General features: G+C 40.4%; 1 protein-coding gene and 1 pseudogene across 2 annotated transcripts in view; one reads left to right on the top strand and one right to left on the bottom strand.

The window, feature by feature from the left end:
• The window catches only part of mroh1 (maestro heat-like repeat family member 1), a 46000-nt gene that overhangs the window by 14852 nt on the left and 6586 nt on the right, over positions 1 to 24562 (top strand). Inside the window, exons 6-36 of one of the 2 annotated variants that reach the window (XM_088306381.1) lie at positions 29 to 127; positions 342 to 493; positions 1094 to 1234; positions 2563 to 2655; positions 5805 to 5883; positions 6161 to 6274; positions 6767 to 6840; positions 6902 to 7024; positions 7850 to 7957; positions 8050 to 8194; positions 9911 to 9951; positions 10159 to 10300; positions 10550 to 10602; positions 11040 to 11147; positions 11238 to 11357; positions 11539 to 11661; positions 11738 to 11884; positions 12247 to 12273; positions 13192 to 13314; positions 13707 to 13786; positions 13917 to 14061; positions 14169 to 14264; positions 15465 to 15569; positions 15663 to 15798; positions 16233 to 16345; positions 16514 to 16666; positions 16755 to 16811; positions 16952 to 17049; positions 17201 to 17366; positions 17454 to 17623; positions 17698 to 17835. In XM_088306381.1, coding sequence (XP_088162507.1) covers positions 29 to 127; positions 342 to 493; positions 1094 to 1234; positions 2563 to 2655; positions 5805 to 5883; positions 6161 to 6274; positions 6767 to 6840; positions 6902 to 7024; positions 7850 to 7957; positions 8050 to 8194; positions 9911 to 9951; positions 10159 to 10300; positions 10550 to 10602; positions 11040 to 11147; positions 11238 to 11357; positions 11539 to 11661; positions 11738 to 11884; positions 12247 to 12273; positions 13192 to 13314; positions 13707 to 13786; positions 13917 to 14061; positions 14169 to 14264; positions 15465 to 15569; positions 15663 to 15798; positions 16233 to 16345; positions 16514 to 16666; positions 16755 to 16811; positions 16952 to 17049; positions 17201 to 17366; positions 17454 to 17623; positions 17698 to 17835 — 3469 coding nt within the window. The remainder of the gene's footprint in view (positions 1 to 28; positions 128 to 341; positions 494 to 1093; positions 1235 to 2562; positions 2656 to 5804; positions 5884 to 6160; positions 6275 to 6766; positions 6841 to 6901; positions 7025 to 7849; positions 7958 to 8049; positions 8195 to 9910; positions 9952 to 10158; positions 10301 to 10549; positions 10603 to 11039; positions 11148 to 11237; positions 11358 to 11538; positions 11662 to 11737; positions 11885 to 12246; positions 12274 to 13191; positions 13315 to 13706; positions 13787 to 13916; positions 14062 to 14168; positions 14265 to 15464; positions 15570 to 15662; positions 15799 to 16232; positions 16346 to 16513; positions 16667 to 16754; positions 16812 to 16951; positions 17050 to 17200; positions 17367 to 17453; positions 17624 to 17697; positions 17836 to 24562) is intronic. The other variant, XM_088306382.1, reaches the window with a different exon arrangement.
• Positions 17942 to 19945, bottom strand: LOC148329621 (uncharacterized; annotated as a pseudogene).

The raw sequence follows: 24562 nt of genomic DNA on the forward strand, positions 1-24562 counted from the left end.
TAACACCATAATCTCCCCTTTTCTCTAGTTTACGGCATGGTGCCTTTTCTCAACGCTATTCTTGGTACCATGTTGCCTATGTTGAGCCTGACCAAACAAGACAACATGAAGTGGGTCTTCTCCTCTGGTACGAACTGACTTCTTTGCTTTCCAAGTTGCTGATATTTAAATCCCTTCTACATGTGTAATGAAATGTTAGTGTTAATTAAAAAAAAATAATTTCCCTCAGTAAGACAGGAGCAATTAAAGAATTTCAGTGTTATTTTCCACAACAAGAAAAGTTGCATCTTTAAAAAGAATGCTCCTCGAATTCTGTTCCTCTTTTTGTGATTTTCCTTCAGCTCTGCGCCATTTCAGTGACAGTATCTTGGAGTACCTTGCCAATCTCGACAAAGCCCCAGATCCCACAGTCAGGCAGGACACATTCTCAAGTGAAATCTGTGCTGCTTTTGACATCCTTTTCAATAGCTGGCTACAGAGCAGAGAATCGAAGGTAAGTGCTCACAAGTTTGCCTCTCATAGCTGGAAGTCGACGTGCGCTCTCTCAGATTGTTCTGTATGGTGGGATGCTGAGGCAAAGCCTGCTCCGGGTTGGGATTTTGTTTTCCAAATTAAAATGAAATGCAAGAGGCTTCCAAAAAAACTGCATAAATCATTTGTCATACTAGAAAAATATCTATTGCTGTTTGCGCAACATCTCACCCATAAACATTTGATACTGGATTACCATTTTAGATTTGAGTCCATTTTAGTAGAGTTGAAGCGTAGCATGGTAGATCAATGCATGTCTGCTTCACGGTTGGTTATAAGGTAAAACTTTAGAAATAAGCCTTTCTTTACAATTGTGATTAACCCCATCTGGGAGGTTTCCATTTAACACTCCAATGCAATGTTTGTATTTGCTGTGATACAGAGCGCCGTTTCTATTGCTCACGTTACCTTATTTAGCGAAATAAATGATTCATCTTGGACTCAGCATTTGAGTATATCATTGCTTTCGTCACAGGCTGGTGTCATACCTATTTCCTTTTTGTTTGAAGACAAATTCACGCACAAAGTGATGTCCTCTTCTCCCTTTTTCTCTGTCCTTCAGTTGAGGCTAACGGTAGCTGAGGCGGTGGGCTCAATGTGCCATCTGATGGCTAGCGATAAACTGGAGGAACAAATTCCCAAGCTCATCCCTGCCATTCTGGCCTTGTATAAGAAAAACAACGAGCACTACATCATTAGCAAGGTACCACTGAGTTGCAGCACCAGTAAAGTTAAGCTTTTAAAACAAGGCTCATGAATGCTAAAAATCAACACACTTTTCCTTCTTTAAATTGTGATTCGGGATGGATGCGGAAGTCAGTACTTTTTATGGTATGGACCAATTTGGGTCTGTTTTACCGGTGACCGATAGACATCAAGTCAACGATGTTTTGCTTCCATCTTGTGAGTGTTTTTTTTAATTTAATTTATAAAATTAATAAAAATACCATAATAAAGGGAGGACATCGCTGGCTGGAGAAACCAGCACCCAGCACGAAAAGTTTATCTTGTTGAGCCAAATCAAATCATGCTGGGAAGTGCATGGCTTTACCATCGTTACATTATTTATTTATTCATTTTTGCGCGCGTTTTTTAGCCACGCAGGCAGATTCATGAGTAAAAATAGTGCGGTATTGTTTTGTCACTGCAGCTCTAAAATGTCTTTTTTTTTTTTTCTAAATATTTGGGTAAATAAAAACTTTTTTTTTTCATTGAACACAATCTTAATTTTGTACTAAATAGTATAAAAATGTTAACTTTCTTCTTTAATTGAAATTATTCTTGGGAACAAAAAATCAAAATGACGCATGTATACGTTGTCAAGTTGTTTTTTTTTTTTTAAATAACTTATTTATTAACGACAATGCTCAATACACCCATGTGCCGCTTGCAATAATATCAATATGCATCGTGTGGGACACGTGATCGAGTTAAATTCAGCCTTTTCTTTTTTTGGTGCGGGTCCTTATTTTCAATGGTAAAAAAAAAAACAAAATCTAAATATCAACCAATATGAAATACTTATCGTGATATACTTTTCAGTCAAATCACCCAGCCCAACACCAGTGTAACTCTTTTCGCTTAACATGCGTCCACTCACACAGCGTGTACTCATTCACTTGCTTGCGTGCCCTGATGCCGTGGTGACTGGGGGTCCCTCTGATGGCGGGTTATGGCTGCAGATCGGTTTCCCTGCCCGCCCCCCCATTAACATTAAATGCAAGGTATTTTTGATTTTATCATTAAATGAATTGAAATTTATGTCCATAAACACACTCACATGAGTACTGTAAATTGGGGCCGTTAAATACCGTTATCAATTCCCAGGGACCGAGAGTCGGAACTAAATTGGTTCAAGTATGAAAGATACCCATCCCTAATTGCAATTGTATTCAATTAGTTAGTTTAGTTTAGTGCTAGTTAAATCACATTGTATGTAACATAACAATTGTAGAAATATAATCATGTCCACAATTGGCCTGTTTGAAAGATCTACATGTTTTTGTCTTTCGTCTCCCCTTTTGTATATAGAGTCTTTGCCATATTCTTGATGCTTCTGTTAACATGGGAAGTAGGGTCCTAGAGACTCAACTGGACAGTCTGCTCTTTGCACTGCATCAGCAGGTACGTGGTTCAGAAGAGCTTTTGAGTTGTCAATTGTATTTGGTACATTTCTTTCAGATATATGAAATAGAAAATCTGTGCATCAGATGCGGCATATGGCTTGACGCACCCACTGTTTGCAACAGTTCACTCAACACCTTTTCCAATTAAACTTTTGACTTTTTTAAACTTTTATTCCACAATTTTCTTGTATCAAAAACACAAGAAAGCCATTAATTAAAAATTAAAAGGTTTTACCTGCCTTTGTTGAACTTCACCTGAGCAGCAAGCAATTTAGCATGGAACGCATTTATATAGCAGATTCATGGCTGTTTTTCTTTTATTCTTTATACTAGAACATATTTTGGAAGAATTCAAACTATAAAACAAAGAAACGGTTAACCTAAGCGGTCAGATGATTACAACCGATTTCAAAAGGAGGACAAAGTGTCCTCAATTATGAGTGGGTGGTGGTTTGGGACATTGGATGTGTATCTCTTGTGCCCAAAATGACTAGCTATGGCCCTGCACTAAGCCCGTGACGTTGCAAGTCGACTCACATATCCCAAGTGTAACTAGCAGCTCGTGTGCTGAAGAAGAAGGCAAAGCTAGTAGCCACGAGAACTAATGCAACCATCGACATGTTATACGCACATGGTAATATGCTTCAATTTGGCGCAAAGACGGGCTCGCACATGAGCCTTGCTCGAGCAAGGCTCCTTTTGCAGTTCAGTTGTGAGGGTCCTTACAGTGCTTCTGCGCTCCCCACCCCAAAAGTCACTCTTGCAAAGCATTTTTTTCCCTTTGTACTGTACTTGTATTTAGTCCCCGGATTTGCTGGTATTATCAGAGTGAATAATATAAATGAACAAAGATTCTAAACATAATATAGTCTAAATGCTTTAAAATCAAGTTTAAGAACTATGCCAAGCCCATTCCCATACCTATGAGTATGATCTTTCAAAGTATTTTTTAAATCATGTTTTCAGAGATTTTATTCTTGCATTATATACTCTTTTAGGAATTTTAGAATTTTAAATCTATTAAACTCTAAACTTTCACCGGTACAATATTATGTTGCGCATGAAATGTACTGTAAAAAATATTTTTTGAAACCCGTAGGTACTGTCTAGGTCAGAGGTATTCAATTAAAAGTCACAGAGGTCCACGACGAAAATTTCTTCCAATTAAAAGGTCCGAACCAAAGTCCAACTTCCCTTAATGTCTAGCCTATGTTCACATTTTTATATAGTTTCAATATTTAGTCATTTTCAACAGAGCGCACTTGTATACTAAATATTTAGCAATGTTCCCATTAAACACCTTTGCCAGTCAAACAAATATAAGGCGTTTATTTCACATTCAAGAAAATGTGGCTCCAGGAATTTAGGGGTGCCACTTCCAGAAAAAAACTGTAAAATATCTCCTGCAGAAATATATCAAGTGCTAAGCATTGAGTTAACATCTTTTACCTTTTTTTTTTTTTTTTAAATCAAAGAGTTATCAGACTAAAAAAACCGGAAAGCCTAATTATCCAAGGAAAACAGGTCAACATGTTGAGTACACAATCAATAAAAATGGCTGTCCTCATAAAAAACTAATTCAAAACACCACCTTTTCTTTTGAATATGTTTTAACTTCTCTTAATGAGAAAAATGATTTTGTGACTGCCCTGCCAGTGACTTAAATCTGGGTTGGAACGGAGTCAGGGCCATTGGGATTTGGTAGATTATTTCACACATCTGGCCTTTGTGTTTTCCTTTAAATAATGTTTGTGCAACCGTATTGAAGCACTCCTTCACAACTTCCCCATCACTGAATGTTTTAGTTTACTTTTAGTGAACATTCGTTTGCATGCTGCTGGGCTGTAAACGAAAATGTAAAAATCTGTTGTACTGCACTCGAAGTTCGATGTTTTTGCGTGCGCTCACCTCAAACTTCAGCGGATAACTTTGCACAAAAGGGCGGTGCTTTGTTTCGTAGTGGCGCTTCGCAATGTTGCGACGGTTTCGGAGCATATGATGCACACTGGTTTTGAATTGGCTGCAGCCAGAACGAAACTAAATTTCTCTGTCGCCATTCATTTAAAACAACACGCATGGACCTTGCTAACTTTTTAGCAAGGCATACTGTCAGCAGCACTCTCTTCCGGTCTGCTGCGCAATTGGCAGTGGATCGTAAACAAAAGATTTCATTGGCTCAAATCAGTGACGCCTTTTCCGTATTAACTAGAATTGCAGCGCCAACGTTTGCGAATGCGCCCTGAAAAAAAAATCATCATAGATTGGCCATGGGTCCGGTCCGAATCCTCCCGCGGTCCGCCATTTGGCGATGCCTGGTCTAAATCCTGGCATTCAGCTAACAATGTGAATCATTTTTTTATTTATTATTAAAGCCCTCGATAATATACCCCCATCCCCTCCCCTCTTGTTTTTTTTTTTTTTTGGGGGGGGATTGTTAGTCATGGGATTTTACCGTTAACGGCCTTTCAAAGTTTTGCATTTGTGTTTGATTGAAGCGCAAAATGAGAATGAGAAAATCGCTAACTGCGATCTGAATCTGCTTATTTCAGACATTGATGTTAACAATTGACAATGGTCTGCTTTTATTCTTCAGTGTGATCTGTAAGTTTTAGAAATCACATAAAAAAAGGACATACAAAGTTGCTGCTCTTTTCTCTTGTCTCATAGATTTTGACATCTTAAAATAACTCCACAATCATTTTCCACGTAGTGCATTCTTTTACCACATTATCACAGTCATTATTAGGAAGCTTAGCTAAAGCTACTCATGGAAAAATAACATCAATCATTCTGTAAGTCAAATACTACAGTCTCATTCTATTACCACTGCAACCTTTGCCTACATTTATAAATTAGTGAATTACTGCCAACCATTTTCAGACCCTCTTTTAGCCTAACCCTTGGAAAAAAATCTATCTGTATGAATAAGAAAATGGGAATAAAAGTCTGGGTGGTGAAAATACAAAAATGCATCTTGTTGGAATTTTAACTATTATCTGACTAAGTGCAATCCTTTAATCTTTGGAATTGAATAAATTGAATGAATTCTTTAGAAAAATGACCTCTATTGTATGATTGCCAGTGTCGTACTAGTACAATTTTGGAAGTTGTGTGCAAGTGTGACCGACAATGTTTTTCTCCCCTCAGGTGTCCACCTCGGTCGATTACAGTAACCCTCCTACAGTCAAGAACCACAATGAGGTTCTCCGTTGCTTCAGTCTGTTAGGTAGCTGAACTCTTTCCTTAGTTTTTCACATTTATGGGATCCAGATGATTTTGTGTTTATCAGCTGTAATGGTTGGATTTCTAAGGAGTCACAAGAACATTATTGACATTACCCATTATTTGCATCAGACATGAGGATAATCATTTTAACTGTCCGGCTTATAGTATGATCGTGTTTCACTCCTGAACAATTTGTCCACACTTTTTTTATTCTTGCTGTCGTTACAGTTAATGGATTTTGATGATTGAATATTTTTCCACCTTCTTCTTTGATCTAGTAAACACCTTCCCAGACCGACTCGTTATGTTTGTTCTTCAGAGGCTAGAGAACAGCAATGAGCGGAGTAGGTTTGGCTCTCTGGCTGTCCTGCGTCACCTCATCAACTCCAGCAGTGAGCAAATACACGCGCCATGTTTGTCCTTAGCTCGTCAAATTCACATTTTCATTTGGCAAGAATATTTTGAAGTATGTATTTGAAAGTTTCATTCAACAACTGAGTGGTGTGTTGCTTGTGGGATCATGTGCTCCTCACTGTCAAAAAGTTCAACTCTCAACTCAGGCCCTCTTCTGTAGCGTTTTGAACGTTTTCCGCTTTGGGGTTTTGCAAAACCTGCATGTTGAGTTAATTAAATACTCTAAATTGCTCATAGGTGTGAATGTCAGTGTGAATTGTTGTTGGGTTTAATTTGCTCTTTGCTTAACTGGCAACCAACCTAGAGTGCACCCTGCCTCATGACTTGTGGTAGGCTTCATCTCCAATGTGACCCTAATGAGAAAAAAAACAGTAGAGAAAATGGATGGATGGATGGTTTTCCGCACACTCATTTCTTTTATAAGTGCCCTCTTTGTTTAATTATGTGATACGAGTGCATTTGTGTTGCAGCTTCCATGATGGAGAGTAAGAAGCTTCTGATTCTAGCAAGCATTCGGCAACCAATGGCTGACCACAGTAACAAGGTATGATGTATGTATTCCTAAAAGTCATCCAGACACCCCTGAACTCTCTCCCTCCACTTAGGTTAAGAAGCGTGTGGTCCAGGTTATCAGTGCAATGGCCCATCATGGTTACCTGGAATTGGATGGAGGAGAGTTACTGGTGCGATTCATAGTTCAACACTGTGCATTGCCAGACACGCATCAGGTATAGCACGTTTGCCTTTCGTTTTTCTCATGAATCTGGGAAACATTTTAGTATTTCGTCTATGCACAGTTCCCTCCGATGTCTGGCTAAGTCTGTTGACTACGCACGTTTGTGCAGTAGCTCTGTTTGATTTTGCCTCTTCTCTCAGCATCAAAATGTTTTTTTTTTTTTAGACTCTCTGGTCTATATGTGTGCTTAACAGCAAATACAGTTTTTACGGGTGAAAGCCAAAAACAAGCACTATCTAAGGTTTATGCAATCAATCTCAAAGGCAACACCTGAACAACTAGAAACACCCACCACAACCATCAGTCACATGTTCCAAGACTTTTACTTGCTTGAAAAGTGAATGGCTTCAAACTAAAGACGCTGTGTATGGAGTTGTTTAACACATCTGGATGTGAATACCTTGAAATAAACGCTGGAATTCAGAGCGTGTCTCACATTCGTGAAACTCAGGTGTCGTCAGCATACAACAAAAACAAAGGACTTGACCTTGCCGTTCCAACACTTTTGGAGGGGACTGTATAAATCTGTCTGGTCTAGCCGTTTTTTGTTTAGCTTCAATAACGTCTGCAAATTCACTACCATTACCTGCAAATTGATGTGCAGGTAACTTTATGATGTCATACACACAATTCCACATTGAAACTATGCGTCGAACTATATTACCAGTGGTTGTCGACGTATCTTGTATGTAATGATTGAGTTTGTTCAGCTGGCAACTAATATTTTAAAGAAATTCGTGAAGTAATGAAAATTAAATAAGAGTTTGTTTTTTGCACTGTATTTCTGTGTGCGCTTTGTGCGCTTGTCTTCCTATAGCGTGGGCAGAAACCTGCGGACCCAGAAGAGGTAACGAACGAGTCACTGAGGACGATGTGCGATAACACGCTTCATCTACTGACAACAACTGTTGGACGCCTGGCTGATGTATGTAAAGTACCAGTCAGTCGGTTTTACTTGATTACTTTTACTTGACCATGTGGCTCTTATATTCATTTACTTGACTTTGTTGTTTTTAGGTGCTTTGGCCAAAATTGCTCTACTACCTTACCCCACAACAGTACAGCAATGCCACTACCCCACTGTGTAAGAGTTTGATTGTACTTGGCAATAAAAAGAAAGACAACAAGGAACCTACGTTCAATATAGACTTTTCACAGGAAGGTAGGTGCAACCATCTTAACCATCTTTGTTCAATGTACAGTCTGGCCTGAATGTGTGGTGTGAAATTTAAATCTTAAAATAGAAGAATACATTCATCAATTCACATATTTTTTTTAGAAATCTGTCTCAGCCATTATCAACAGCAATCATATCTTCTGATGTAGTTTTTCCAACATTTTAAACATGCTGTGATGCAACACTTGCTCAAGAAACCTGGCCTAAATCAAGATGTACCATCAAATTTTGGACTCATTTCCGAGTCTTATTTAAAAAAGAAAATCTGGAAAAAGTGGCGCACGTGCAGTTAAAATATTTCCGGGATGAACATAATGTCATGGGGGTCTTCCAGTCAGGTTTCAAGATTATGCATAGCACAAAGTCAGCCCTTTTAAGAGTTTTTACTGACATCCATCTGGCAAATGAGACTGGAGATGGTGTGTCTGATTTAGTTGGATTTAACTGCAGCGTCTGATATGTATGGTGAATCAGAGTATTTCTGTTGACACATTTGCAGCACCGGATGGGCATTAATGTTCACGCCCTGAGTGGTTTAGATCCTATTTGACTACCCGAACATTTTGTATTAGCTTTGGTTGCTCTGAGTCCCGCACTGCTCCATTGTCATATGGTGTTCCACAGGGTTCAGTTTTGGGGCCTCTTCTGTTTTCATTATATACGCTCCCTTTGGGTTCCATCTTAAAGGGACAATTGCATGAGCTTAACGTTGGCATTTATATAATGAGTTTGCATGTAAAAATGAGATCAGTACTAAATTTCTCCTGCCTAAAAGACTGTAGTGATTTAACTTGGTTTTTTTGTTTTTTTTGGATGAAATTTACGTTATATTGGCTCGCCCCCTTTTGGAGATCAGCTTATTTTTTTGTCCGGTCTCAGCTGTCTACGTCACAGCAGGGATGCAAGCATGTTAAGTGTCAGGAGGCAACCGGCAGCCAGGCATGAATGTTTACAATGGATGGTTTCCTTTTGATATGTTGAAGCGGTCATAGGTAGAGATGTCCACATTTTGTTACCAATTGATCACCGTTTTTGGGCCTTATATGCGATGAAATCACAATGATTTGGACAATGAGTTAAATTGGAGCGGCAAATTTGTGGTTTTGTGAAATCCAGCTTTTTTAATCATAGGCAGCTGGCTAACGTAAAGTATTTCCTTTCTGAACGGCATTTTGAAACAGTAATTCATGCCTTCGTCACATCTCGGCTAGATTACTGTAATGCACTTTATTTTGGAGTCAGCCAATCCTTCATCCCGCATCTCCAGTTGGTCCAAAATACTGCTGATCGCCTAAAGACTGGTACTTCTGAGAGGAAGCACATAACCCCTACGCTGGCGTCCCTTCCATACCTCTCTGAACATTTTAGAGTTGTTTTGAATTTTTCTTTTTAGTTCTTTTTGTTTTCAAATCTTTAAATTGTCTTCCTCTCTGAGCTCTTTCACCCAGTCAGACGGTTTCATTTGTCCTCCACCTTTGCATGCTCATGCCCGGTGGACCAGACGTTATTAGAGGTACTGAGGACCGCCTTCTCTTTGGAATGACCTCCCGCTAAACATTGGTCTTATGTTTTTTTTTTGTTTGTTTTTGTACGATTTACTTTTGCTCCATATACGGCACTTTGTATACAGCGTTTGTTGTCTAAAGGGCTTTATAAATACACTTGAGTTGAAGTTAATGTTTTGTTTTCCCTCTCCTTTAGTCAATCTTCCCTCTCCTCAAACGCTGATGATCAAACTGCTAGTAAGTACAATGCAGTACTAACCACGTTGTGAGCACACAAATATTCAAAGTTAGTGCTTTTAGTTATTTTATATTGAATCCCCTATCATCCAATAGATCTTAAGAGTTGGGTTTAACAGAGTTACACTCAGTCCTGATTCTGACAGTAAAAATATGTGGAGCTTCTATTCACCAAACCTATGTCTCATGTTGTTGTGTTCATTCCAGGTCAATGCAGCATTTCCATTCAATAGCAGAGCTCATGGAGCTCCATCACTCTCCCTCCTACAAATCCTCTCTGTCAACATTCACCGCAACACAGAGGCTGTTTGGAACCAAGAGATCCCTCCTCTCCTGACAGTACTGGAAGGTAAGATGTTTGCTGAGAGTGAAAATGGATCCTACTGCATGAAAATAATCTTTTCATGAGTAAGTTCATAGAAGAATATATATATGAATAGATAGTTATATCTATCTATTTATTATTATAACAATATATATATATATATATATATATATATATATATATATATATATATATATTTTTTTTTTTTTTTGCATTATTTGAAGTCCCATTAAACACAAATGTCTGTTTTTCTTGCCCTTTTTTTGTTTTCAGACTCAACTGCAGAGAGCCTTGATAAGAAAAACTGGGATGAAAATCTGTTGAAGGTGTGCTTTTTGAAGTATAAGATTATGTACTCTATGGTAATTTGAATACGTAAAGTCAACAACATTCAGAGTTTACTAATGTCCTACAGTCTGTGGCGTAACCATTCTGTAACCTTGTGTGTTTTAGATTTCCATTGAAATATTGTCACTGTCGGGCGGATTCCTATTCCAAATTTGGTTTATTTCATATTCTTTCACAAATCTGTACTGTTGGTTAGTTCCCACTTGGATCTGTTATTTTTACAAATTATTGACCAATCAAAAGTGCCTGCTTTCTTTGACAACGCAGTGTGTAAAGGAATTGTTTTGGAGATGCAAGGATTCCGCCTGGTGCCAGTGATATGATTTCCCCACCTCGGATCACGATGATCTGTTGTAAATACTGCTTCATCAAGTTTGACTGAAATGCCATTACAACATAATGAAATTGTCCCCAGCTCCTGGCTAAAACTTTGGTGGCTGTTGATGACGATAAGTGGGTTTGCCAGTTTGCAGCAGAAGCAACGAATTATCTTTCCACCTATAACAATGCTTTGGAGGAGAAGGTACAAGTCAACTAATTAATTTAAAGGCTGTAATCATTGCAACATGAAGTCATATTTTAAAATGTACCATTTATTTTCTTTCCTTGACAGCGCTTCCTGTATCAGTGTATTGGAGTGACCCTCCAGCATTCCTTTAATAAGGACTTTGTTAAAAAACAGTTGCAGGAAATCCTCCTCACAGCAAGACACAATAATGCTGTTGAAAGAGAGGTACTAATAGCACATTAAAAAAGGGAAACAAAAAATGACTAACATTGAGAAATGAAGTATTCTTTCTGAATTAATGCAGTTGGATAAATATATTTTGTAGGCGTTTTCAAGCAGGAAAGAAGAACTGGACTTGAATTGGATTTGAATAATTTTTAACACTTGTTTCCCCTCATTTGGCCAGGGTGTGGCTCTGGGCATTGGATTGTGTGCCAACAGCCATTTAGAAGGAACTCTGGCCAAGCTTGATGAGTTTGGAAAGTCTGATGCATTCAAGAAATCCCCAAGTATCTTCAACCTGCTGAAAGTAAGAGACATTACATGCGTACAAATATACATTTCTGATCATTTCAATTAAAATCATGAAGTAATTTCTGCCTCAGGATCGTAACGACGGCGAGCTGGAGAAGGTAAAAAGCACTTTAATCTTGTGTTATGGTCAAGTGGCTGTAAACGCCCCTCCAGAAAAGATCCTGAATCGCATTGATCAAGACATTCTCCGCTGCATCAGTAAACACTTCAACACTAAGGTAACACAAACACTTTGGTGATGCACTGTTAGGATGTTTGTTTGGGGTCGTGGTCACAAAGTAGGAAACAATTCGAACATAGCCTGTTTTTAAGTGTTGAATGATTTAGTGTAGACAGACGGGACATTAGGCGGCAATTAATAATGCATATGTTTCAATGAACCTATTTCTGTGACACTTTGATGATTTGTCATTCATCATCATTCTCTTATAGCTTAATTTTTTCCAACATAGCAAAATATATAAATGTAGTGCATAGGATTCAACAGTTTCTTGTCTTTTTTTTTTTTTTTTTTAATTTGGGGTTTCAACCTTAAGATTTCCATTTGGGCTTGTGACTATATTACCTCTATTTCATACAGGTTCTTGGGATTAAAGTAGAGACGAAGGTATTGTCACAAGGATAGCGGGGCTACTTTACTGATCTGCCAAACTTCCAAGTTAACTTTCTTACTTTCCTGGTCTTTCCCTTTTCTGGTGTACACATTTGCAGTGCTGTTTCCTTTGAAATCTTACCTTAATGCCTTAAAGTCATAAATAAGTTTGTTGCATAAAGCATTTTCATTTGCATTCAATCTTTTAACAAACTTTCATTTTCAACTTTTCTACTCCAAGGATATCATTTTGTCAGTGGGATTGACACAATGATGGGAGCATTTTTTGTTGCTAAAATGCTTGATGGTTTGCTTTAAGGTCTTTCTCAGTTGTTCACAAAAAGTAAATGAAACAATGAAAAATACATTTTTACTAATGTCATGCATCATTCATGGATCACGATTAATGAACAACAGCACAAGAGAATTGCAGTAGTTGCTTTGTTTTCAGCATTGTGATCTTTTTGTCATTCAAATGAAATTGCTTATCAATATCTAAAATTCTGATTAGATTTTGGAGACCGCTCCATGAATCCTCCGCAGGTGACTTTTCATTTTCTTTTTGACTCTTAACAGCTTGTTCATGCGTTTCATCTTCGAACGGGTCTGTCACTTCCTAGATCTGCACCTTTAGGTTGCTTGTTTAACTGACCTCCTCTAATCAGCATTTATTTAATCTCTTAATCTACAACAGTGGCGGCTCAATCTTGAATTCTAGATTGTTAACATTGCTTTTGATTCTAGCGTTTACTTTTCCTTTGCTGTTTGTAAAATACGCTATTGGTGGTGGCATACATATTTCATTCTTCAGAATTGTGGCATTTAAGTCTGTAAACAGAATCTTGTGATGTTTGTGTCCTCTCACCTTGCTCTCTTTTGTGTCCTCCATTTTGTGTAACCACAATTGTGTGTCTGTGTGTGGCCACTTGTTAGGATTTGACAATGAAACTAAGTTTGATCCAGAGTATTGGCCTTGTTGCCAAAGCCGTCAGTGAGTGTGTAAAGAAGCAAGGCTACGTCTTCTCTCACAAACAAGAACTCATTGCTGTTATCCAGGTGAGTGATGATCAGCACTTTTAATTTGCTTCAAAAAGAAATGGTGGCGCATATGCTTTGTGTGCAATCTGCCTGGCGTCTAGTGGGCTGTATAAATTTTATTTGCCTGAATGTAGTAACGCATGGGCCAAAATCTGAATGGCTTGATAACAGACAGGCAGCACACACAAAATTGAATTTGTCGTGTAATTTCATACCTCATATGGTATATTTGTACAAGCCATTAAAAGTACATTTTCAATAGTCTCTCTTATTTGGTGGTTTTCACTCTACACTAACAATTGTTCGTATAACTTTGGGGTAATGTTGCTAACTAAGAAAAGTACAATATATTTTTTTTTTCTTTAATTGGTTGATCATTGAGTTACTCGCTGATTTGTTTTCTTGGCCAGGATTTTATTAAGGCAGAATCTACTGATGCACTTCGGACTCCAGTGCGCCACCTGGTCATGAGCACTTGTGCCAACCTAATGTATCCTCCTATGTTCCCCCCGGAATTTCACCAACTGACATTTCGTCTTTTTTTTTTATTTTTTTGCATTTTTGGTGTCACACTGATTTCATTTGCCAGTGTTTTATCCTTTGACCTTGTAGTGCTTCAGTCCTCTTGACCCGGCACTGAGTGAGAATGAGAGTTTTGACTTGCTTAAGGTGTGTGTGAACAGTGTGTTCTCTCTTCCGCCTGAAATATACACTCCAGAGAAAACGACAAAAGAAGAAGAAATACTAGACCCCAAACAAAGAAAGGTGAACCGAACACATTTTCACCCACTTACAAATATTAAGATACAAACAACCTTGGTACATTGTTATTACACCATATTGTTGGTCAAACCAAAGCATCATGTGTGCAGGTCTTGTACAAAGACACATTGTCTTCACTGCATGAGTTACTGAGCAGTGTGCTTGGCAAGGATCCCATGCCTGATAGTTTACAGAGTGTATTCAAGGTAGTACCTTTATTATTCTACTCCATGTAGCTCTTACAGTTCTTTGTTACTCTGTAGTATTGCCTGTATTGCATGAATAACTGACTTGGTGTGCTCTGTGTAAATGACGTATATCCAGTTCTCTGAATAAGATCGGAATTGTATTATGACAGAAATTTTGTTAAACATTCATTTTAACTTCCAAAAAAATGTCACTTCTCAGAATTAGACATGATATGTATTGCACTGGCATTCATTCGGGGTGTCCTCATTTATGCACCATCCTTTTCAATCATTTTATATTACAAAACAAAAACCTTTTGAGACAATCATATTGTGCAATGTGGAAAAACAAGATACTGTACCTAAGTTTAACAATATTTTATAAATCATTAATTTGTAACAAAGTCACTGCATACAGTACAAACAGCCCAGTTATAGAATATTGTGGTTTGCACTTGTAGTGCCTTGAGATACAGTACGGCTAAATGCAATATGAAAGCCTTATGTAACATAATACACGACTGCTTCGAGCTGCTAAAATTACACTGGGGCACTTTATCTTGAATCAAACATTGGGAATTTCTCCAAGCAAAAGCCAGAGGAAATTGGCATAGAATAAAAAAGGAAATTGATACGGATGCTGATAAGAACTACAATACCTTTGGGGGTGACTGAGAAGAAAAGGAAACACAACATGTTTTCGTTTTGTGTGATAAGTATGTCACAAATTGAAAACCAATAAACCTTGGTTGAATGGACATTGTATTGTATAGGTTTCTTTATTGTAAATGGAGATACAGTGTACAACAAATCGATTGGGGTGCTTGTATGATACAGTGTGGCAGCTTTTGTCACAAGCTTTCAGTTCCACATAACAACAACATGATTTTTACTGTTTATAAATGCAATCTCTGATGCAAGTTAAGCTCGTAAATGTCTCAAATTTGATTAATTAAATAAAGAAGTGAATACAAATATATATCCAATCAATTATTAGTATTAGTATTCTATTCATTAATGAATAAATGAGTTCTAGTTTGTTATACAACCGAAGGCAAGATTTTTAACAGAACACCTTTTTACACAGATTTCAAGTTGATTGATTTAAGAGCCTATATACTGTACGTCATTCTTTGCAACCTAAGATGAATTAACATTCATGTTACCCGCCGTGGCTCTTTATTGTCTAACATGATTGTGCTGTCATGTCCTACACAGCACGTTGAATGCTGGTTGACCTCGACACTAGACCACGAGAGAGAGAGAGCTATCTTGGCCACTGCTCATTTGCTGACTCACTACCTGGACAACATGACAGTAAAGGTGAGCACAGACTCAAGTGGCGCTTTACTCCATGACACTACTGCTTTTGCCTGACATCAATTTGAGACTTTTCTTACCTGCAACCTGGTCTAGAACATGATGTCCTTCCATAACCTCGGAGCTCTGCTGGGTCGACTGTCTCCACGCTGCTCCGACCCTCACCTCGCTGTACGCACCACCGCTATCGACTGTGTATATAGACTGCTTTCTATCCAACTACACTATGAAGGTGAAAGCACTTTTTTTTTTTTTAAACATTGTTTAGCTTTCCCAATGTTGTTAGATTATATGTGTAGACTGTGTTTTTTATATAAATAAACTATAGGTTCGGGCTGACAAACACTGACAATCATTAGTGATTACCGTAAAAAAGAATTTAGAATGTCAGTTTCTTACACGCTCACCTAACCCAACTTTGGATTTATTTTCTTGCAATGCTTTGTGCACTGCAGGAAAGGCATGTTCGAACGGAAAGAAATGACTTTTTTCAAACTCACTAAAGCATACATTTGTGCAATATGACGCTGCTGGAACTATAGTGTAGCCTTATGAGTTCTTCAAAAGCATCTATGACCTTTTTTCTTGTGCGTTTGTCCATGTATTAGATTATGATGCCTTATGCATTTTAACCTGATTTAATGTCCTTCTGAAAATGAAATTCAGGTTTCGCTCTTGACTATAAAGATGAAGCTGTGGAAGGTCTATTGCTCCTTAAAACACAACTAGAAAGCCCAGACCATTCAGTCCTCTACAAGTCCTGCTCTGAACTCACCAAGGTAACAACATTTCAGCACACATTCAGTTGTTAACAGGCTTTTTTTTTTATAGACTATGGCTTTAATCTATCATGCAGCAGAAATGCTCCCATACTCAGTTGCTTTGTAGGCAATTGCAAGTGAATGTAACAAACGTGTTGTCATTGTGTGTTTCCTCATGCCTTTCAGGTGATGAGTAAGCGTCTGCCTCAGCAGCAGATGACCACATTGGTGTTCATGTTGTTTGAGGGTCTGGTTGACCGTCAGCCAAACTGTTGCAGAGCTTCTTCTGTCATCCTGAACACGTTGCTGAAGAACAGAGGAGGGGGGCTACAAGAGATGGTAGTGCTAATGCTTACAGGCAGCGCTGCACTTGTTGCTTCATTTCAAATAGTTTTGGTCTCATATAGTCTTAATTTATTGGTGCCAGGTACCAGAGATGCTGGAGGTGCTTCATGTGCGACTGCAGAGTATCACTGAGGACCAGGTAGGCTAAGGCAGTGCCACACAATGATATTAGTGTTTATTGCACAATGTTTAGTATTTCATTCACATTTCCAATGGCAACCAAGTTATGCACTATTGTGTGCCCCGCATGTCATGCAAACAACTTGTACATGCATTTAGGTGAGAGTTGCAGTCGGACAGACGGTGCTAATCATGGCCTCTCAGCATCTCCAGACTGTTGTCAATACACTAGTTAATCAACCACTACCGTACGACAGGTAAGTTATATAAGTACACATTTTTTCTTTAACATTTGGTCCCTACACACTTTAGTACTATGAAATCATTTGGACAAATACTTGGCAGCTCTTTGTCCCTCAGATTTTATATATCATTGCATTTTTAAAGCTGTAGTTCCTATCTTTTCAGCTGGACCAGCGAGATGTGGATGGCTTTGGGAGCAGACCCCATTGTGGCCGGTCAAATTATAGACATAGTGATGGAGAAACTCTCCGTCATGGCGCCCTTTGTGGACAAGAAAGAGTCTATGATAAGAGGAGGAACGACCAAAGTGGCGACAAATAAGCCACTTGCTGTAAGTGACAAAGACATTGCATGCTGCAATTCTGCAATCACAGTACAAAGTACATGACTGTTACAAACTGTTTGATTTGTTTTCCAGATGACATGTGGTCTGAAGGAATTATTATTAAATGGCCACAGCCAGGAGCCAGCACTAAGCAAGTTTTCTCAGCTCTTCTCCTGTCTCATTGTCAGACTGGCAGCAAGTGTTGGCGTCTCTGCTCCAAAGGATAACGCCACCAAACGCACTGCCTCCGTCCACGTTGCAGGGTTGGCATATTTGTGTGCACTGCCTATGTTAAGCAGATTCTAGTGCCTGACAGTTTTGTCTTGTCTGTGTTCAGGGTTGCAGCTGATGCACTGAGAATCTTGCTAGCGAGAGCGCAGTTAGATGAGGTGTTAAAAAGGCTCGATGAGGATAAAGCTTGGGACGCAATGAAGGAACAGAATACACACATCACTGGAGTAACGCTGCTAGCAAGGTAAACACACCTAACGCACCTAAAAGTTCTAGATTTTCTCCAAAATTGACTTATAATGCGTGTCTTATGCGTGGACTGAGTTCCAAAAAGCTGTAAATGTTGGGACTTAATTGAGCGCTCCGCTGGACTGACTGGGAGAATTTCCTGCCGACACGCTGTTTATATAGAGGTAATGGGATGTTACTGACGACAGTATACAGATATTAACAGGTGCAGGGGGGGGTGAAAGAGGACAGAAAGGCACGCCGCCGGTAGGTGCTGATTTGTAGAGCCGGTATGTGCATTGTGCATAACATTGCTTTGCCTAAGGACCGCCAAAAAATGGCACCCGGAGAGACACACATACGAAGCAGAGTTTAAACTGCAAGCTATAAGTTACGCGGAGGGACATTGGAAACGAGCAGCCGCGAGAGAATTCAACATCATCACAAGAGGAGGAAGCAGGAAGATGAGCTTCTCTTTTTTTTTTTTTTTTCCCCCTTTAACTTTTCGAACATTGAAAATTACAAACACTCACGAAGGATGATACACATAACATTATGTCAGTTAAAATAGATAAGTTAAAAAATAATAATATGGAGAACATACTTCCCAAGTCAAGAAGACACAGCTGAGTACACAATAGGTTAGCACCATCTGTTGGTGAACATTTTGAAACTACAGTCAGTTTTAACCGACCTGTTGCATGTATGTACGTGCATGGATAAAAGAGCCGCTGTCCACGATGTCGTAGTCTGTCTTATCAGTGATGTTATTGCAAGCAAGTAACATCACAACATCCACTCACGACATCCTTCTAACCAGCCATCTGATTGGCTGAGGCTGAAGCACTCCCAGAATGCTTCGCTGCACCTGGGACTTGAGAGAGGCATGTTTTGTGTTAATTGTCTGTCTTTGTTCCTTGATTGTTTAATTGTTTGCTAGTATGCTATTTAGTTGATGTTGGGTGATAGTTATGGCTATGATGTAACACCGTGACCATACATAGTATGGTGCCTAGGCTGTCATTGACTCGTGAGTGCGACGGTCTGTTTTGACATGCCTGCACCCAATAATATGTTACGCCTTAGGGTCGTGACAATACAGTAGTTACAGTAGTTTTTATTAGTGATGGGAAACAATGAGGATTTCCATCCAACTGGTTCGCTCCTGGGCCGAGGCATCATAAGGCTTCATTTGTTCTATTGCGTCTTCATGCAAAAAATAAATGCCATGACAGGCAGAATGATAAAATGATACCATGGATTTGATGGGGTCAAAGGGGCAGGGAGTTGTGATATGTGCGTGTGTACGTGGGCGTGCTTCCTGAACCCTGCGTGTGCGCGTTAATTGAAAGCATTATTGCTTTATTTTAGACATTGACATATAACCAAGGAACAAGACACACCTTTCATTAATTTTTTATTGAGGAATACTAGCATTTCCAAAGTGTTTGGCTTTAAAACAGTTTCTTTTTTTTTTTAGATAAGATTTCTTCTGCTTTTGAAAATCGTCTTTTGCAAAGGACAGATGAGGCAGAGAAAGGTTATTGCTAGTTTGTAGAGGTTTGGGTAGACGTATTTGTGCAGTTTCCAGTTGTCCAGGGGGTTTGACATCCTGCTTATGTTGGGTTCCCCCAGGTAAGTGTGGACCTCCACACTCGCATCTGCGGTCTCTGGGTCCTTGTCTGACTGTGTGGTCTAATCCCCGCCACAGTTTGTCACCTAAGACACAACAAACAGACTAACAGCAAACTCATTTCCTGCTTTCCTTAATTAACACCATTAGAATGTATCCGTATGTATGATGTTTCCGGTTGTGTTGGTGAAGCCGATGGGTTGGAGGAGGAGGAAGAAGAAGATGCCCTGTGGTGGATCACTGTCGCACATTCAGCTGGGAGCCTCCTCTTATTCGGGCTAAAGGAGCGTGTCTTCTTGAACCTGCAAATGACAATGAGACTCATTGCAGTTGTGAACTGTTCAACAAGAGGCAGTTGCTCATTTGTTGGCACTAGTAGACAGATGATACAAACCTGGGATTCAGCAGTGTTGCCAGTGACATGATGCCCATGGCTTGGAGGTTGTAGACTGTAGAGCTTGTCTCTCAGTTGTTTTTTAAGACCCTCAGCCATTGCTTTGCTCTCCTCCATTTGTATAGTTCCCATGTCATCCTCCAAGGTGTGGTGCAGCATGGGCAAAAGTGGTATGACCTTGGACCCAGACACTCTCCTCTCTGAGAGCTCTACGGTGGCATCCTTAAATGGGGACAGCACCTGCAGACTCTCAGAAATGAGCCTCAACTGGTGGGATGTGAGTGGGGTAATGTCAGCGTGTAGGCATGCCAGGGCTGCTCCCACAGCTTCCCTGAGGTTGTACATGCAGCATGTGGAAGGTGCTATTCCATCGTGTCTCCACCTGAACATAAAAGGTCATTATTGTTTGAAAGAGGTGTGAAAGCAGTTATGGATGTCAACTTAGCTCTTGAATGATCTTCAGCACAAGCTCCGTAGGCTTCATTTGCTCCTGCACCATTGTCAGCCTTGCCTATAAAAAATAAAATAGGAAACAAAACGTTATTCAAGTCATTCAGCATTAATTTGAATACTGCTGTGTAATAAAGGAAATCACCTTTGCAGTGGTACTGCTTTCGAAGTAGCCAACTATCCTCCTACACTGAAGACAGATCTCAGGCTGCTCAGTGTTTAATACCAGTGCCTTTTTCACTAGCAGATTTAATGTGTACGGCGCAGATGAAGCTCTCTGGCATATGCTGCCATGTTGGCTGCACCATCCGTCTCAAGGCAAGTTACTTTGGAGGAAATGCCCCATTGTGCCATGAGTGGCGATCTACCGGCAGCCATATTCTCAGCTGTATGGCGGTCAGCAAAATGGAGCACACCTAACAGCTGAGTGCAGAGGTGTGCTCGTCAATGAAATGACAAGTGACTGCCAGATATGCATCTGTGTTGATGCTGGTCCACATATCTGTTGTTAGGCTCACTGCACCTCGCTACAAGCTCTTAGTCCTTCTCCTTTGCCTGCTGCTACCTCTCCTCCACCATGGCTTTCAAAGTCTAAAGGAAAGGAGAAAGAACACTATTGGAAGAGCAGTTATGGGGGAATGGGGAATATCTCGCAAAAAAAAACAAACTCACACGGCAGCATTTGTAAGATATTTGCGAGGCAACAGAAGTAGCGAGTTTTCTTTTTTTTTTTTTTTTTAAAACGCTCTTTTTCATGTGCTCTTATACACACCTGCCTGGTGGAGAGAACATATGTAGGATCAAAAGCTTGGATAAGCTTCCTGAACCCTGTGTCCTCCACAAAACTGAAGGGCTGGCAATCTTCAATTACCATATTGATCAATGCCTCTTCCACTGCATTCTTATCTACTGCAGTTAAACCGAAACAGAGTAGGCCTATTAATGAAAGATGTCATTTATTTCATCTTTCACATTTGAAACATACATGGTAAGCTACGCTGCTTTTTCAATTCATGTTAAAATGGCTTACCTGAGTGTGGTTCGATTTGAGTTGTCTCCTCATTTTCATGCTGTGCCCAATATTGCCTCAACATATATGAAGTGTTCTCTTGGTACTCAAGTACTTTAGAACAAAGTTTACACTTCAACTTTTGAAATATCAGCAAGTAGAAGTAAGACATTCAAACGAGGGATATACTCTGTTGTCACAATAATTTACAATATATAGAATAGAATAGAATAGAAATCCCTTTATTGTCATTGTACTCAAGTGTGCAACGAGATTAGAGGGCTCCCCTCTCCAGTGCAATACAACAATTATACAGACAAATATATAAATTAGATAAATAAATAAGAGTGCAATGGAATTTAGTACTGAATAGTGTATATAAAAACACATCACAATGCTGTTCTGCAAGGTAAGGGTGTTCTCGTGTGTGTGTGAGAGTTCAGAATGGAGATGGCTCTCGGAAAGAAACTGTTTCTCAGTCTATTGGTCCTCGATTTGATGCATCTGTAGCGCCTGCCAGAGGGCATCAGGTCGAACAGGTGTGAGTTTGGGTGGGTATTGTCTTTGACGATGTTGAGAGCCCTTCTGAGGCACCGGGCGGTGTAGATGTCCGACAGTGAGGGGAGAGGGCAGCCAATAATCCTTTGCGCTGTTTTGACTGTCCTCTGGAGCCTCACTCTGTCCGCCTCAGTGCAGCCGCTGTACCAGGTGGAGACACAGTACGTCAACAGGCTCTCGATGGACGAGTGGTAGAAGGCTAGCAGCAGCTTCCTGTCCAGGTTGAATTTCCTGAGGACTCTCAGGAAGTGCAGACGCTGGTGGACCTTCTTTACCACTGCTGTGGTGTTGTGAGTCCAAGACAGGTCGTCGGAGATCTGTACTCCCAGGAACTTGAACGTGTGGACCCTTTCCACACACACGCCTTCGATGCAGAGGGGGGGCGGCACCGTCTTGTTCCTCCTGAAGTCGACGACAATCTCCTTTGTTTTTGCAGTGTTAAGGTGCAGTCTGTTGTCCTTGCACCAAGCTGTCAGTCTCTTTACCTCCTCTCTGTAGGCTGTCTCGTCACCTTCCGAGATCAGACCGACCACTGTCGTGTCGTCAGCAAACTTGACGATGGTGTTGTTGCCGTGGGCCGGGCTGCAGTCGTAGGTGTAGATGGCGTACAGGAGAGGGCTCAGCACGCATCCTTGAGGGGAACCGGTGCTCAGCATGCGGGTGGAGGACGTGTAGGGGCCGAGCAACACAGTCTGGGATCTGTTGGTCAGAAAGTCCTTAATCCAGATGCGTGTGAGGGCAGGGAGGCCGAGAATGTCCAGTTTGGCGACGAGGATGTCTGGGATGATCGTGTTGAATGCCGAGCTGTAGTCCACAAAGAGCATCCTTGCATAGCTCTGCTGTTGTTCCAGGTGGCCCAGCACAACATGCAGAGCAGTGTCGATGGCGTCCTCAGTGGATCTGTTAGCCCGGTATGCAAACTGGTAGGGGTCCAGAGTGGGAGGAAGGCAGTCCCTGATATGCTGGAGAACCAGCCTCTCGAAGCACTTCATGATGACTGGTGTGAGAGCAACAGGACGGTAGTCATTCAGGTGGACGGCGGGTGACTTTTTGGGGACAGGAATAATGGTGGAAGTTTTCAAGCAGGAGGGGATGACTGCTTGAGCCAGGTGCTTGAGCCAGGGAGCGGTTGAAGATCCTGCAGAAAACATGTGCCAGTTGGTGGGCACATGCTCTGAGGACCTTGCCTGGTATTCCGTCGGGTCCAGGAGCTTTCCTGGGGTTAACCGCCAGGAACGCGCGCCTCACATCGTGTTCCTCTACGATGAGTGGGGGGGGGTTGGAGCATGAAGTGCGGGGGTGTGACGGTTGGGGCGAGTCAAAGCGAGCAAAGAAGCAGTTAAGCTCCTCTGCCAGTATACTCACGCTTATTATAATTTGTACCTTTTTAGGAGAGATCTGCTCAATGATCCCAGACCGGGGATGTTCTCTTCTTTTTAATTGTAAATGATGAGTCCATTGCAAACCGTATCCGATTGAGGTTTGAAGATGCGAGTTGGCTGTGTCAGTGTCACCTGTAAGATCATTGTCGCCTCGGTACGCCATTTTATTTCAAATCACCCGTGAAACCATGTGTTGGCGATGACGTAGGTAGCCCAAACTCGCGAGGCTTCGGACGTAGCAACACATTTTTCACATTCTTCGGGCGTGGCCACAAGCGTTCCGGTTTACTCGGAACACGCTTCGGCGCCTCGGTACAGTAGAGCACATCACTAGCTTATAGATTATTTATTATGAGCAGGTTTAAAACCGCACATGAGCAAGCTTCAGAACTAAGATGCAAACAATTGATTACATTTTCATTTACCTTTATAAGAGATGCTGCTGAACCTGGGAACTTGTTGCACCTTTTGTTTTTGTTTAAAATTAAAATAAAGAGAAGTGAAATTTTAAATGTCTTATTTTGAAATTTGGGAGAGCATTATATACTCTAGAAAACTGTCAGGGAGTTGGGGCGATAGGTGGACCCAGATGCAGAAATATAGAGGTGTGGGTTGGTGGTGAAAACAAAATGTTTATTGTGGAATTCCAGTGTAACGTAGGATGAGTGGAGGCCCAACAGGGTGGCAAGTGGGTCAAGAGTGCGAGGCAAGGACGCAGACAGGCAAGCAGTAAAGACAAACTATCTGTGATTAAGGAAAAGACGATATAAATAATTTGGGGTAGGCTTAAGTTAGTCTAAGGCACTGTAGCTACAAACTTGTGAACGCGTGTAGACAATCTGGCGATGTGTAGGCGTCTCAGAGCATCTTAAATAGTCACAGTGATTAGGGCGATGGAATTCACCTGCTGACAACATCAATGCACCAAACCTGCAAGGCAGTTGCATGCACACATGCACACAGCCCTCAGGGTGCTGGGGCAGCACGCCTGACAAAAACTATAGGAAGCTATTCTTTAAATTTTTATGTAACATCGTAAGACAGTGTTGTTTTTGGCTGGCATTTCAGATTTAGTCTTAGTCTTTTGGAGGAAAATACTTATCAGTTTTCGGCACATATAGTCATTCCTACTTGTGATAGTTTTAGTCGATGGAAACTCCCCAAAAAGTTAGCTTGGTTTTTGTAAATTTAGTAGCTGCTGTAACGCTATTTTTGTAGAGTTAGCTTTGTTAGCGCAGACCGAGCAGCGCTATCTTAGCAGCGCAGAAGTTAATAGCCTTAAATGACTGGGCGCACTTTGATGCTGACAACCTGACA

The sequence above is a fragment of the Idiotropiscis lumnitzeri genome, chromosome 10, assembly GCF_059441095.1.
Source record: "Idiotropiscis lumnitzeri isolate Australia: NSW breed Sydney's pygmy pipehorse chromosome 10, RoL_Ilum_1.0, whole genome shotgun sequence".
Taxonomy (NCBI): domain Eukaryota; kingdom Metazoa; phylum Chordata; class Actinopteri; order Syngnathiformes; family Syngnathidae; genus Idiotropiscis; species Idiotropiscis lumnitzeri.